Here is a 14,575-nt window from a genome sequence, read left to right as displayed (position 1 = left end):
TGCGAGGGGATCCAGATATCCAAGGACCTGAGGTTTCGGCCTCGAGGTCTTGGGCGGGGGACTGGGCAGGCTGCGCGGGGTCCCAGCGAGGGGACAGCTCGGGTGGGCGGCCAGGGTGTTGGGGGCTGCGGGCGGCGGACAAAGCGGCGGCACCACCCCGCGGCGCGGGCCAATGGAATGAATGGGCTATAAATAGCCGCCAATGGGCGGCCCGCGTTGTGCCCCTTAAGAGCCGCGGGAGCGCGGAGCGGCCGCTGTTCGCCTGCGTCGCTCCGGGAGCTGCCGACGGACGGAGCGCCCCCGCCCCCGCCCGGCCGCCCGGTGAGTGGGCCCGGGGACCGGGGGCGTCCGCGCCCGGGCTAGGGGCGCTGCGTGCAAAGGGGGCGCGTCGCCTGGAGCGCGCGCCGGACCGGCCGGGGGTCCCCGGCGATGATGGCGCTCCCCGCGCGCGTTGCGGACCCCGCTGACCTTGGCCGCGTCCCGGGGGGCGCCGGGGGGCCCGGCGGCGGGGGCCTGAGCGGTACGCGGGAGCCCAGGAACCCCGGCGTGCCGGTCCCCTCTGACCCCGCGTCTCCCCGCAGCCCGCCGCCGCCATGCCCTTCTCCAACAGCCACAACGCACTGAAGCTGCGCTTCCCGGCCGAGGACGAGTTCCCCGACCTGAGCGCCCACAACAACCACATGGCCAAGGTGCTGACCCCCGAGCTGTACGCGGAGCTGCGCGCCAAGAGCACGCCGAGCGGCTTCACGCTGGACGACGTCATCCAGACAGGCGTGGACAACCCGGGTACGCGACCCCTCGGGGCCAGGGTCCCGGCCCCCCCTCCCCGCGCGCAGCCGCAGGGTCCTCAGCAGCGCGCTCGGGCCCGGCAGTGACGTCACTGTCCCCGTCCCGCGCCCCCTCCCCCAGGCCACCCGTACATCATGACCGTGGGCTGCGTGGCGGGCGACGAGGAGTCCTACGAAGTGTTCAAGGATCTCTTCGACCCCATCATCGAGGACCGGCACGGCGGCTACAAGCCCAGCGATGAGCACAAGACCGACCTCAACCCCGACAACCTGCAGGTGCGGGGCGGCGGGCGGGCCGGGCGGGCGGTGCCGGGGTCTTCGGGCGCTCACTCCCGTCTCGCCCCCCAGGGCGGCGACGACCTGGACCCCAACTACGTGCTGAGCTCGCGGGTGCGCACGGGCCGCAGCATCCGTGGCTTCTGCCTCCCCCCGCACTGCAGCCGCGGGGAGCGCCGCGCCATCGAGAAGCTCGCGGTGGAAGGTAGGGGCCGGGCGGGCCGAGGGGCGGCGGCGGCCGCGTCCCCCTCCCGGCGCGGTCCCCGCCCGCTTTTGTTTACGTCGCCCGGGAGCGGCAGCCGCCGTCGCGCTCTTATCTGCGTGCGCCCGGGTTCAGTTTCCCGGAGGGACCGAGGGACGGAGGCCCAGCCCCGCGCCCACAGCGGCCTGGGGCCCAGGGAGGGCGGGTCCTGGCGCGGGGTCACCGCCTGGGACCGTCGCCCGGGCCGTGAGGACTGGACGCCCACAAATCCGGGCGGGTGGGGCCCTCTGACGTCCCCCGAGGTGGGGCACGGGGGCGGGCGGGTCCGCGCTGCGGGCTGGAGGGGCGGGCGCGGGAGCCGAGCGTCCTGAGCGCACCCCCCGCAGCCCTGTCCAGCCTGGACGGCGACCTGGCGGGCCGGTACTACGCGCTCAAGAGTATGACGGAGGCAGAGCAGCAGCAGCTCATCGACGACCACTTCCTCTTCGACAAGCCCGTGTCGCCCCTGCTGCTGGCCTCGGGCATGGCCCGCGACTGGCCCGACGCCCGCGGTATCTGGTGCGTGTCCCTCTGCGCCCTCTCGCGGCGTCCTCCCTCCCCGCTGCCTCCGCTTTCCTTCTCGCCTCCCTGGCGGGGGTGGGGCCCCTCGCGGCGAGGAGGAGGAGGAGGGAGGGGCCGGCCGCGCCTCCTCCTGCGCCGGTGACCTTGGCCGAGCAGGTGCGTTAAGGGACTGGGCCCCGGCCCGTCGGGGCTCAGGACTCAGCAACGCCTCCCCACCCCGAGACGTGAGGTGGGGGCGGGGCTCTCTGGCGCCTCTCCCCGACGCCCCTGGGAGCTGGAGCTCTTTGTTTTCTTTTCTCACTCCTCCGCCGCTGGGATTCTACTAGGGGCTGGTGACGCCAAAGCTTCTCCAGGGGCAGGGCTCCTACCCCCACTGTGGGGGGCGGGTCGGGCTGCCCTGGCGGTCCCTGGCCCCGCCCCACCTCAGGCCACAGCACATGATGGCAGCTGGGGTTCTCCTGCTGTGAGGCGTCCCGGTTCCCCCGCCTGCCCCGTGTTGGCGGGTGGAGTCTTGGCAGCAGCCCCCACTCCTGGGCATGGCAGGGAGCAGCACCTCAGGGACTTGGGAAGTTCCTTTGGTCTGGGGGCGGCCTGGGGCTTTTTTCTGGGTATGCCCTGAGACCAGCCCTCCCGCAGGCACAATGACAATAAGACCTTCCTGGTGTGGGTCAACGAGGAGGACCACCTGCGGGTCATCTCCATGCAGAAGGGGGGCAACATGAAGGAGGTGTTCACCCGCTTCTGCACCGGCCTCACCCAGGTGCCAGGGACGGGGCAGGCCCAGACCCCAGGGCCCCAGCAGGGATGTGGGTGCCCCATCAGTCCCCTCGGGGGATTTCCCGGACTTGGGAGTCTCAGGGCCTGTAGGGGTTTCAGGCAGGCCTTCTCCCTCATACCCTCTTCTCCGTCTGCAGATTGAAACTCTCTTCAAGTCTAAGGACTATGAGTTCATGTGGAACCCTCACCTGGGCTACATCCTCACCTGCCCGTCCAACCTGGGCACCGGGCTGCGGGCAGGTGTGCATATCAAGCTGCCCAACCTGGGCAAGCATGAGAAGTTCTCGGAGGTGCTTAAGCGGCTGCGACTTCAGAAGCGAGGCACAGGTGAGCAGGGCAGGTGCTGCGGGCTTCCCGTTGGCCTTTGGGCAGCCCTGTTTCCTCCGCCCTGACTTGCTGTCTCCCCAGGCGGTGTGGACACGGCTGCGGTGGGCGGGGTCTTCGACGTCTCCAACGCTGACCGCCTGGGCTTCTCAGAGGTGGAGCTGGTGCAGATGGTGGTGGACGGAGTGAAGCTGCTCATCGAGATGGAGCAGCGGCTGGAGCAGGGCCAGGCCATCGACGACCTCATGCCTGCCCAGAAATGAAGCCCGGCCCACACCCGACACCAGCCCTGCTGCTTCCTAACTTATTGCCTGGGCAGTGCCCACCATGCACCCCTGATGTTCGCCGTCTGGCGAGCCCTTAGCCTTGCTGTAGAGACTTCCGTCACCCTTGGTAGAGTTTATTTTTTTGATGGCTAAGATACTGCTGATGCTGAAATAAACTAGGGTTTTGGCCTGCCTGCGTCTGAGTGGTGCCTCTCCTTTCCCGGGGGGGAGGGGGAAGGGCAGCAGCCAGGCCCCAGGAGTCTTGAGTCCTGGGCCTGCTGTGGGCCTCGCCTTCTGTGAGATGGGACAAGAGCCAGGAGGTGGCCACTCTGTTCTGCCTGCCCTACCTAGTCCATGGGCCCCTTCCCTCATGTCTATCGGGCTGTGCAGGCAGGAACATGGGGGAGAGCGAGGGAGGAGCTCCAGGCCTGAGCATCTGAGGGCATTCAGGCCTGGGTGTGGAGCCTGGCAAGTTCCTCAGGCCCATCCTGCAGGGTGGGGGAGGTAGGGATAGTGGAGGTGGGGGGTTGACCTCAGAAACTTGAGAGCTTTCCGGTCCCTCCAACTGGCTTCCTCCTTGTCTTCCAAGCTGCAACATTATCACATGCAGGCATCTCCCTGCCTCCTTCCTACCCCGCCAACACCTACTCTCTATCTTCTCTTCCCTGCTTCCTTCCCTCCCAGCCTCGGCCTTCAGGCTGAACAGCCCCCCTGGCTCCACTGGTCATTGGGCTCAGTCCTCAAGACCCTCTAGCAGCCCTGGGGAGCCACTGGTCCCCCCTTTACTGGCAGGCTCCTCTTCAGGGGCCTCTGGGTGTCCAGCCCCTTGGCCTCAAGGTGGAACCACAAGGTAGGCACCCTGGGCAGAAGGGGGGTTGGGGCTGTTTAGGGCTTGGTCTCCCTGGTCCCTGGTGCAACCCCCCCCCAACTCACCCTAGTTGCCAGTTGCCACCGTCCCTGCCCAGCCTCTGGCTCAGGGCTCCTACCATGGTTGGGCACCCTGAGGGGCTCGGCCAGCTCAGGGAGTGGAGGCGGATGGGTGAGCCAGCGGGGGCTAGGACTCCTGCTCCCCACCTTCCTCCAGCTCCTAAGCTCCAAGGACGCAGCCTGTGCTGCCACCTGCTGGCCAGGGCCTCCTCTGCCCCACCCCTGGGGATCAGGGTCTGGGGCAGGCCTTATCCTGCATCTCCATGCCCACCTGGACACTAAAAGCTGCGGATCACTGGGCTCTCACCTCCTTGGGACACGAGGGGATTGCCAACCTAGACACTGGGGCCCAGGAGCAGCAGTGGGGTGCATCCCTGAATCTGCCGCTGGGCTTGGCTTGTGGGAGGTCCTAAGGGCAGGGTTGAAGTGTCCACCTCCCTGAGTGAACACCTGGTAGGCTAGGGGCATAGGGGGCAGGTCCCCTGGTGCAGAAGGCTGGGGGGACTTCTGCATCCATCCTTTGGACCCTAGACTGGGCCCTCCCTGGCTGACCAGCCTGGGCACAAGGCCAGTTTCTGGCTTAGCCTTTTGCTAGGAAGGCCCGGGCCAGGATAGGCCGGGCCGTACAATCGAGAGTTTTGGGAGAAGGGCGGGGATGAAGGGCCCGAGGTGAGCACAGGAAGTGAGCCCCTCCAGAAAGGGGAGGCTGAGGGCAGTGAGGAAGGGGCGCAGACCCAGTGGGGACCTGACCAGCAAAGCCCCACCCCCAGGGGGCCTTGTCAGTGCTGCCCTCCTCCCGCTCAACAGCGGCAGCCCCTCGTGCTGGCTCAGTCCCCCTCATCACGGCTTGGGCAGAGCCAGCCTGACAATCGCTGGGGTGGTGTGGGCCCCACTCCGAGGTGAACACAGGGCTGAGGGCATGGCTGGGCGGGCCTAACACTTGTTGTGTTTCAACGCTCCCCTTTCCCATGTTGACTCTCAGAGTGGGGCACTCCTAGAACCACCGGTGGTCAAACAAGCGGAACCCCTAATCACCCCATGCAGGCCTCTCAACGCACTGTCCGGGAAGGCCGAGAGGGCTGGGCCTGGCTCAGGACCACTTCTGAGGCAGTAAAACTCTGAAGGTGGGTGGGGCCTTGGCTGGCCTGTGGCGCCCACAGGGCCTGGACCCCCAGCTCTCCGGGCCCCACTCTCCTCCTTGTGCCTCACGTATTTTATCTTACTGCATTAATTCTTTTGGGGACCAGGCAGGGCCTAAAATACACTCCCCTCAGTGGGGGAGCTACAGTCCTGTCTGCCTGTGCCACTAGTTCCACGGAGCCTCCAACCACAGTCTAGACAGCCTTCCTTTTTCCTCAGACTCCGCAGACTTTAACAGGCAATTCTCCTTGAAAGCACTGTCAAACATGGACAGCAAAGGACAGTATCTAGGGGCGGCAGGGACGCAGGAAGATGTCCTGGCTGTTGGACACATCTCCCTGCAGGGCAATCTGGCTGCACCAAGCCCCACCTCAGCTGTCCCTCCTGTCCACTCAGGGACTTCCCAGCTAGGGAATGAGTCCACGGCGGGGTTTCTGCAGTGGCGCTCCAGACACTTGGGCCGGACCACTCTGGTGGGGGCCGTCCTGTGCGCTGCAGGGCGTCCAGCAGCAGCCCTGGCCTCCAACTGCTGCATGCCAGTAGTCCTCGCTTCCCCAACTTATGACAATCAAAAACGTCTAGACATTCACAAATGCCCCTTAGGGGGCAAAACAGCCCCCCTTCTTCGAGTCCCGTTGCCCTACAGAAATATAAGTGAACAATGACTGAGAACAGAGAAACTGTAAGGGCTTGCTGACACTGAAGAGTGGCTACAGCCCCACCCCTCCTCTGGGGTCCTGTGCAGACAGGGAGGACAGTGTGAGGAATCTAGTGAGGTGGTGACATGCTGAGAAAAGCTCAAGAGCAGAAGCAGGTTATAAAACAGCTTGTGCTCTGAGATCCCACACAGAATATGTATGGAAAAACCCCAAAGAACAGTAGTCACTGTGGGTGGTGGGGTAACAGGTGATTTCCTTCTTTACATTTTCCAAATTTTCTACAGGGCACATGTATTACTTATATAAGCCAAAATAATGTTTTTAATGGTGTTTTGCAGAAAATGCTGTCATGTGTTCCAGTCTGCGGAAGCCCACCAAGCAGCAGCAGGACTTTACCACTACCACGGCCTGAGGCCTCACAGACAGGGAAACTCAGGTTCAGAGAGGAAGACAGACCGGTCCGGCCTCGCCGGCTCTACCTCCTGGGCTCTTTTCACTGCTCTTCTGAGAACATTCTAGCCTCCCACAGTTGGGACCTGCTTGTCTTAGCAGTGGCTTAAAAGGCTGCACTTGCCCCTTCTGCATTTCTATTTCGAGCCAGCGGGCACTTCCTAAAGCCTCCCAGAGCACCCTTCAGGGGTTGCACATTGGACCCACATGGATGTGAAGTGAGTCTCCTTTTCTACAGGTAAAAAGAAAACAGTCATTTGATTGGCAAGAAGTCTTTTGGCCGTGAGGTTTCCACTGAGCAGATGACAGCATTTCAGCTTAGATAAGTGAGGCTTTTTTGGTACTGCTGAGAAGGCTGAGGCTTTTTTTCTTTTTTTAGACGGAGTTTTGGTCTCATTGCCCAGGCTGGAGTGCAATGGCACGATCTTGGCTCACAGAAACCTCCGCATCCTGGGTTCAAGAAAGTCTCCTGCCTCAGCCTCCAGAGTAGCTGGGATTACAGGCATGTGCCACCACACCTGGCTAATTATGTATTTTTAGTAGAGATGGGGTTTCTCCATGTTGGTCAGGATGGTCTCAAACTCCTGACCTCAGGTGATCCGCCCACCTCAGCCTCCCCAAAGTGCTGGGATTACAGACGTGAGCCACCGTGCCTGGCCAGGCTGAGGTTTTTTACACGCAGACTTCTCAGTCTGGCTAGAGGCTTTCTGTACTCGCAGTGACTGAACTTTTTTGAGGCGGGGTTTCACTCTGTCACCCAGGCTGGAGGGCAGTTGCACGATCGCGGCTCATTGAAGCCTTGACCTGCCTGGGCTCAGGTGATCCTCCCACCTCAGCCTCCCAAGTAGCTGTGTGACTGCAGGGACGTGCCACCACACCTGTCTAATTTTTTCTATTTTTTTTTTCTTTGTAGAGACGGGGTTTTGCCATGTTGCCTAGGCTGGTCTCGAACTCCTGGGCTCAAGCCTTTCCCCTGCCTCAGCCTTCCACAGTGCTGGGATTACAGGTGTGAGCCACTGTGCCCAGCTGGTTGGACTCTTTCCACCTTTTTCCCCAAACCCAACTTTGTATTGTTTTGCTTGGGTTCAGAAGTCCTGATTTTCACACCCTTTTCAGGCCTGGGGATTTACCAAAATTTAAGGCTTAACAAAAATTAAGGCCCCCAAAAGATAAAAGTGCTACTGCCAGCGGCACCTGTCTCTGATTCACCTTCATGGCACGGATGCTGGTGGTCCCCTAGCAGCCATTCTCCCCTCTGCTTGAGTGACAGCGCCCTGGTTTCCAGCCTGCACGCAGCTGCCTGGTTGTGAAAGCACATTTTCAAGACTCCCATGCAGCCAGGTGTGGCCAGGTATCAACGTGCTCCAGCAGCTGCCCAGGTTGTGAGGACAAGGCCGTCCTCGGTGCTGCGGGGTGAAACGCCTGCGTGTGTGCAGCCTGGCACCGACTCCTGAGGTGCTGGCAACATTCCTGCTGTGGTGAGGGGGCTGCAACCCTGTTCTACCATTCATGAACCCCATGCAGCGTGGGGCTCGGCTTGGGATCCTGCTGGGCTTGCAGAGGAATTGGCCCAGTGGCTCCAGGTACTCCACACCCACTTGCACTCAGGACAGCACCAACCCCTCCAGACGCGTTTGTTGCCTGTTTGCCTAACCTGGGGCAGGGCTCCCACCTGCATGTCTGCTCTCTGCTTCCCACAATCGCCCGAATCCCCTCTGGGAGGACTGCCCTGCCTGCCCAGGCCTCCTTCCCGGAGGGCCTCCTTCTGCATCCCTCTTCCCCTCCGGCTCCGTCCTCTGTCTCTTCCCCATTAGAGGACTGCTGGGCTGGTGAGCCTTCTCTCTGAGAATGCGGCCTGCTTCCAGGGCAGGGTTTAGGTCTTGCTTCATTACTCTCATTCCACCTATACTCAGCTGCACCCATTACTGGTATATGTGGTCTGTGTTAACACACATCAAAGCTATTCCGAAAATATACAACTTATAGCAAAAAGACAGAAACTCCCATTAAAATTAAAATGAAAAGTCTAGTTTTGTCAATACTTTTGACCCATCGACTACCCAACATATTAAATGGCACTTCAAATGTGTTACACTCTCAAAAGGAAAAGAAATATAGCAATCAACTCAACCAAAAAAAAAAAAAGAAATAATAAAGGTGGTGCTACTCATCCACACCCAAAATTGTTCCTTTAAAATTTCTTATTTTTTATTTTTTTTTGAGATGGGGTCTTGAAGCCACCCAGGCTGGAGTGCAGTGGCGGCATCACAGGTCACTGCAGCCTCAGTCTCCCGGGCTCAAGTGATCCTCACTCCTCAGCCTCCCCAGTAGCTGGGACCACAGGAGCGCATCTCCACGTCTGGCTAATTTAAAATTTTTTTTTTGTAGAGACGGGGTGTCTCGCCATGTTGCCCGCCCAGGCTGGTCTTGAACTCCTGGCCTGAGCGATCCTCTTGCCTTGGCCTCCCAAAGTGCTGGGATTACAGGTGTGAGCCACTATGCCTGGCCCCAAAACTGCTGTGCTTCTGAGGGACCCCTGTGCTGCAGCCCCACCCAAGTCACAGCAGCAGCACCTACCTGGGGGACAAAACGCTGTGGCAGAGGGGCCAGAGTCTGGCCTGATCCTATTCACTCTTCCTTGGGATCAGAAAGGAGCATGGTGATTGCTTTCCTCTGTTCTCCTAGCCTTGACACAGGATAACATGACTAACTTTGTCAGCAAAGTTCCAGTGTTTTGGTTAAATTAATGAAATATACAGGTGGAGTATCCCAAATCCAAACATCTGAAATCTAAAATACTCCAAAACCTGAACCTGAGTGCGGATGTAATGCTAAAAGGGAGTGCTCACTCGTGCATTTCAGAGTTCAGATGTTCAAATTTGGGATGCTTAACCAGTAGATATAATGCAAATATTCCAAAATCTGAAAAAACCCCAAACCCGAAACACCTGTGGGTGGTCCCAAGCATTTCAGATAAAGTATTCCCAAACCAGAAAATGCAAGCCAGCAAAATGTGCCCTATGTACTTAGTGATATCAACACAAAAGGACACACAGCATCACCATTCTGGGGAGCAGCAACTCCCACCCACGGCGACAGGCTGAGGAGATGTCCGAGCAGCATGGGACAAGCTTGTTGGAGCCCTCTAGAGCCCACAGAATGGAGGTAGCAGAGGAGTGGCCAGTGGATTAGGGTGGAGAGCACGAGAACCACATGGCCCAGAGACAGCCGAGCTGTGTACTAAAGAGCAGCGGAGGCCAGCCTGTAGCAGGGGAGTGACTGGCAGAGCAGAACTCGCGGAGTGCGCAGGTGCGTTTGGGAAGGGGTGGAGTGGAGGGTGGTGGCGGGTTGGAAATGCTCTCTGAGGCATGCTCCACCCAGGGACTTCTGGTGCCACATTAATGAACATGACTACATATGCTCCTACTTCCCAGCTGACTTCCATGCAAAACATAACTGCTTTGAGAATGTGCTCACGCCTACCCACGCCTGCTGGCAGCTTCCTCCTGAGAGGAGGCTGAGGCGAGTCAGAGCAGGCCTTGCTTTGGTAGGCGCCAGCACAGGCAGTCTCATGCCAGGCTCTCTGGGTTCGCCAGGCTCTGGCTGTCTGGTGCAGCATTAGTCTGCTTTGGTCTGGCAGCAGCACAACCCTGCCCAAAGCCTGCTAGGTCACTCCCTAATGAAGTACTGGGGAATGAAGGCCCCTTCACAGAAGTGCAGTGTCTCAGAGTCTGAGACATAACATGTTGGGCTGGTGACAAGAAAGAGCCTGCCCAGGAGTTGGCGGCCCAGCCGCTGCCCCCACGCCTGAGTCGGAGATGAGCCAGGCCCCTGGCGCCTGCCTCTGCACGTGCCACTCCTCTCTCCCCCACTGAGCGGACTCGGTGCACTGCCACCTCTACATGCCTCCCCTGTACCCAGGCCCGACTCCCTTCGGCCAGGGCCCTGGCCTTCCTGAACGCAGCATCAGCCCATCCTAGTATCACACCAGTGCCCCTCGCCTCCCTGTGCGATGAGGTAGTCGAGGCCAGGAGGTTTTACCTTGTTTATTTTTGTATCTCCAGGGGTCAGCACAGAGGTGCTTCTCCTACCTTAACCTTCAAAATATGGCTACAATGAATGAACACATGAACAAATGATTGATGAGAAGTCTTCCTGTCTTGTTCTAGAACACCTGAAAATAACTGGGGCAGCTTAACTTGGAGAAGCAAGAATTTAGGGAGGAGGCCGGGTGTGGTGGTGGGCGCCTGTAATCCCAGCTACTTGGGAGGCTGAGGCAGGAGAATCGCTTGAGCCTGGGAGGCGGAGCTTGCAGTGAGCTGAGATCGCAGGAGAATCATTTGAACCCGGGAGGCGGAGGTTGCAGTGAGCTGAGATCGCACCACAGCACTCTAGCCTGGGCAACAGAGTGAGACTCTGTCTGGGAAAAAAAAAAAAAGAATTCAGAGAGGGAACACATTTTTAATCTTCAAATACTTGTCTCTTTTTTTTGAGACGGAGTCTCACTCTGTCGCCCAGGCTGGAGTGCAGTGACGTGGTCTCAACTCACTGCAACCTCTGCCTCCTGTGTTCAGGCGATTCTCCCGCCTCAGCCTCCCAAGTAGCTGGGACTACAAGCACGTGCCAACACACCCGGCTAATTTTTGTATTTTTAGTAGAGACGGGGTTTCACTATGTTGGCCAAGCTGCTCTCGAACTCCTGACCTCGTGATCTGCCCGCCTCGGCCTCCCAAAGTGCTGGGATTACAGGCGTGAGCCACTGTGCCCAGCCTTGTTTTTGTTTGTGAGACAGAGTCTTGCTCTGTCGCCCAGGCTGGAGTCCAGTGGCATGGTCTCAGCTCACTCCGACCTCCACCTCCCAGGTTCAAGTGATTCTCCTGCCTCAGCCTCTTGAGTAGCTGGAATTCCAGGCACTGCCACTATGCCTGGCTAATTATTATTTTTTGTATTTTTAGCAGAGACGGGGTTTCACCAGGTTGGCTAGGCTGGTCTCGATTCCTGACCTCAAGTGATCCTTCTGCCTCAGCTTCCCAAAGTGCTGGGATTACAGGCATGAGCCGCCGCGCCTGGCCATTGAGTCTTGAATAGTTAAAACTTCCAAGAGGAGGAGACTGCCAGGGTGGTAAGGAGGCCCATGTGCACGCGGAGCAGCAGAAGCAGCCGAACTCCCCCCACAGGTCCTGGGGGTGGGCTGTGAGCGTCCCGGCACTGCAGGTGCCCGCAGATGCAGGAGGGGCACAGGATGAGCCATTGGAGACTTCCCTCTTGCTTGAGAGATGGGTTCTAGAATGCTGTTTTAAAATAACTCTTAGAGGTGGGTTAAGTGGGTGGAATATAGATAGAGCAGGAAACTGCAGAAGGCACTGGCTGGGGGAAAGAGTCCCCTCAGAGATGAGGATGAGTTGAGTTTTTTCTCTGTTCAGTGACCGCGCCCCCTGCCACCGCTCCAGCGAAGCGCCGTTTATCAACCCACTTGGTCAGAAGACATTTCACCACAGCCAGAAACCAGGTATGAATGAATACCCAGGGAGGTGGAAACGCAAATAAGAACCTCAGAACTTATAAGCAATCAGCCCCATCACTCTAACAACAACAACAACAAAATAAATCAACAAAGCTTACTGAACCAAAGCCAATGGCAACAAAGAATGCTAAAGTGGCCCCCAGATTCCCCTGGCTCCACCCTCAGGACCAGCTTTCCTTCTTCTGTGAGAGACCCGTGCAGGCCCTTTAACGAGCCGGACTCCGCTCAGAGGGTCTCGCCTCGGCCTGGTGCTATGACTGCTGATGCCTACACAACTGCTTCCCCTCCTCACTAAACCCCAGCTCCCATGCTGCCACCAAGCGGCAGGTTGCTATTCTTTCCCGGGGTTGAAATCCAAATACTACCTGGGCTGTGTGACTCTCTAGTGTGGATGCAGATTAGGGTGGTAAGCCAAAGGGTTGAACTCCCAGTTCCACACCCGATGGGAAATGTCATCTCTACACAGGGTCGGCTACTTCATGTCCATCGCACCCCACCACCACAACGTGCATGGTCTGCACCTGACTCAAGCTGAATGATGGACATCACCTGTGTAAGCATCTTGATGAAGGGAAAAGCTCACTGGGTGCCAGTCCCATCCCTTCCGTCCTCTGGGCCTCAGTCTTCTCTGTCAAACAGGCAAGACTCAAAAGGCTCCTGGAGACCAAACAGGCCAGGCTATAAAGCAAGACATGACCCCAGAGCAGCCACCTATCTCATCCTTGGGCCAGCCGGGGCAGGGGCAGCTGGGGGGACCTCAGTGACACTTTTGACTGCAAGCCACTGAAAATGTCTTGTACTTGCTATGTATCTCCTGCTTGCTTCCTATCATTTTTTTTAAAAAACACTAATTGTGCACTAAGTGCCTTTGCCAGGCACTATTCTAGGTACTTGGAATAGAGGAAAAGAAAAAGGATGAAGATCGCTGCCGCATGGGGCTCACATTCTAGTAAGTGTGGGGAGAGTAGACACAAAGGGCAACACAACTGTGTAACTCATGCTGACGTTGGTGTGACAGGGGCAGATGGTGGAAGGGCAGAGTTGGGCACAGAGGCCCGAGTGCGCTTTTAGGTGTCACAGCCAGGGCAGGCCTCTTAGAGGAGGAGGGAGGCAGAGAGCCTTCAGTTGGTCTAAGCTCTTACCCCAAGCTCATTGCTTTTACCTGTTCTCTAGGAATATCTGCAAAAGCTCTGGCCCAGGGAGGTGGCAGTACAGGCCTGTAAACTCCTAATAGAAGGTCCAGAGTCCAGAACTCTCCATCTTAGAAATGGGAAAAATTTCCTTACCAAGTCTCCACTCGATAGGCAATGTCCTCTCCTGAGGGCCAGGGAGCACGCCATTCAAGGACTTTACTGCACTGGCTAAGCCAGGAGAGGGAGGAAGAGAAGAGGGTTAGTGTGTGATTTTTTTTTTTTTTTTTCGGAGACAGGGTCTGGCTCTGCCATCCAGGCTGGAGTGCAGTGGTGCAATCTTGGCTCACTGCAACCTCTGCCTCCTGGGTTCAAGCTATTCTCATGTCTTAGCCTCCCAAGTAGCTGGGGCTCCAGGTGCATGCCACCACGCCCAGCTAATTTTTGTATTTTTAGTAGAGATGGGGTTTTGCCATGTTGGCCAGGCTGGTCTTGAAATCCTGACCTCAAGTGATCCATCCACTTCAGCCTCCCAAAATGCTGGGATTATTGGTGTGAGCCACTGTGCCTGGCCTTTAATGGAACTTTTCAAGGAACCATTCAAAAATAGTTGTTGGGGCTGGGTGAGGTGGCTCACGCCTGTAGTCCCAGTACTTTGGGAGGCTGAGGTAGGAGGATTGCTTGAGCCCAGGAATTCAAACCAGCCTAGGCAACAGAACAAGACCCTGTCTGTACGAAAAATAAAATTAGCTGGGCACAAGCCTGTGGTCCCAGCTACTCAGGAGGCTGAGGTGGGAGGATCACTTGAGCCCAGGAGGTCAAGGCTGCACTGAGCTGTGATTGCGCCACTGTACTTCAGTCTGGGTGACAGAACGAAATCCTGTCTCAAAAACAAAACGAAACAAAACAAACCCAAGACAAACAAAACAAACAAAAATAGCTGTTGAACTGTTTCCTTTCTCTTCGACTGGCAAGGACACTGAGTTCCTTCCACTCATGGAGGAGTCACCCCGGGACTCCCCGTGCACTGTCAGAACACCTCTAAGGCACCATCTTCACTTCACTCCCTTGAAGAGCAACAATCCCTCCTGTCTAAAGGGCCCCTGAGCTGCGTGGCAAACCAGCAATGAAAGAAACAAAAAACCTGCAACAGAGTCGTAAGGTTTCAACTCTTGAGCACAAGCTCTTTCTCATTTTGATGCCCCTCTGAGACGGACTGGAAGGGACAGTGCGTGGGAAACACCCCTCTTCTGCCCCTGCTCTGCCTGGTGCCACACCCATGGAAGGGGCAACTGCTCTGCAGACCTGAAGGTCAGCACGAAGGTCGCTTACTGGGTAGGGGCTGCCTGACGCAGCTTCCATAGTAACTATAATTTATTCATAGGCCCATGTATGGAGGTTTTTCTTCTAAATATCATTATTCTAAGCATCATCATGGGCACAGTGGCTCACGTCTGTAATTCCAGCACTTTGGGAGGTCGAGGCGGGAGGATCACGAGGTCAGGTGATCAAGACCACCCTGGCTAACACGGTGAAACCCCGTCTCTACTA

General features: G+C 57.9%; 1 protein-coding gene across 2 annotated transcripts; it reads left to right on the top strand.

Moving 5' to 3' along the window:
• Positions 1-182: 182 nt before the first annotated feature.
• On the top strand, positions 183-3,388 carry CKB (creatine kinase B). 2 transcript variants are annotated; one of them, XM_034938228.3, is made up of 8 exons: positions 183-321; positions 582-786; positions 910-1,064; positions 1,137-1,269; positions 1,653-1,824; positions 2,464-2,587; positions 2,742-2,931; positions 3,013-3,388. In XM_034938228.3, exons 2-8 carry the CDS (start codon positions 594-596, stop codon positions 3,189-3,191), a joined length of 1,146 nt encoding a protein of 381 aa, XP_034794119.1. In that variant the 5' UTR covers positions 183-321; positions 582-593; the 3' UTR covers positions 3,192-3,388. The 2 variants fall into 2 exon arrangements, with proteins under 2 accessions (XP_034794119.1, XP_034794118.1); XM_034938227.3 differs by having other exon boundaries at positions 910-1,269.
• The last annotated feature ends 11,187 nt before the right edge of the window (positions 3,389-14,575 follow it).

The sequence above is a fragment of the Pan paniscus genome, chromosome 15 (genome assembly GCF_029289425.2).
Source record: "Pan paniscus chromosome 15, NHGRI_mPanPan1-v2.0_pri, whole genome shotgun sequence".
Taxonomy (NCBI): Eukaryota; Metazoa; Chordata; class Mammalia; order Primates; family Hominidae; genus Pan; species Pan paniscus.
Note: the sequence above shows the minus strand (reverse complement) of the source record. Positions and strands in the feature narration are given on the sequence as shown.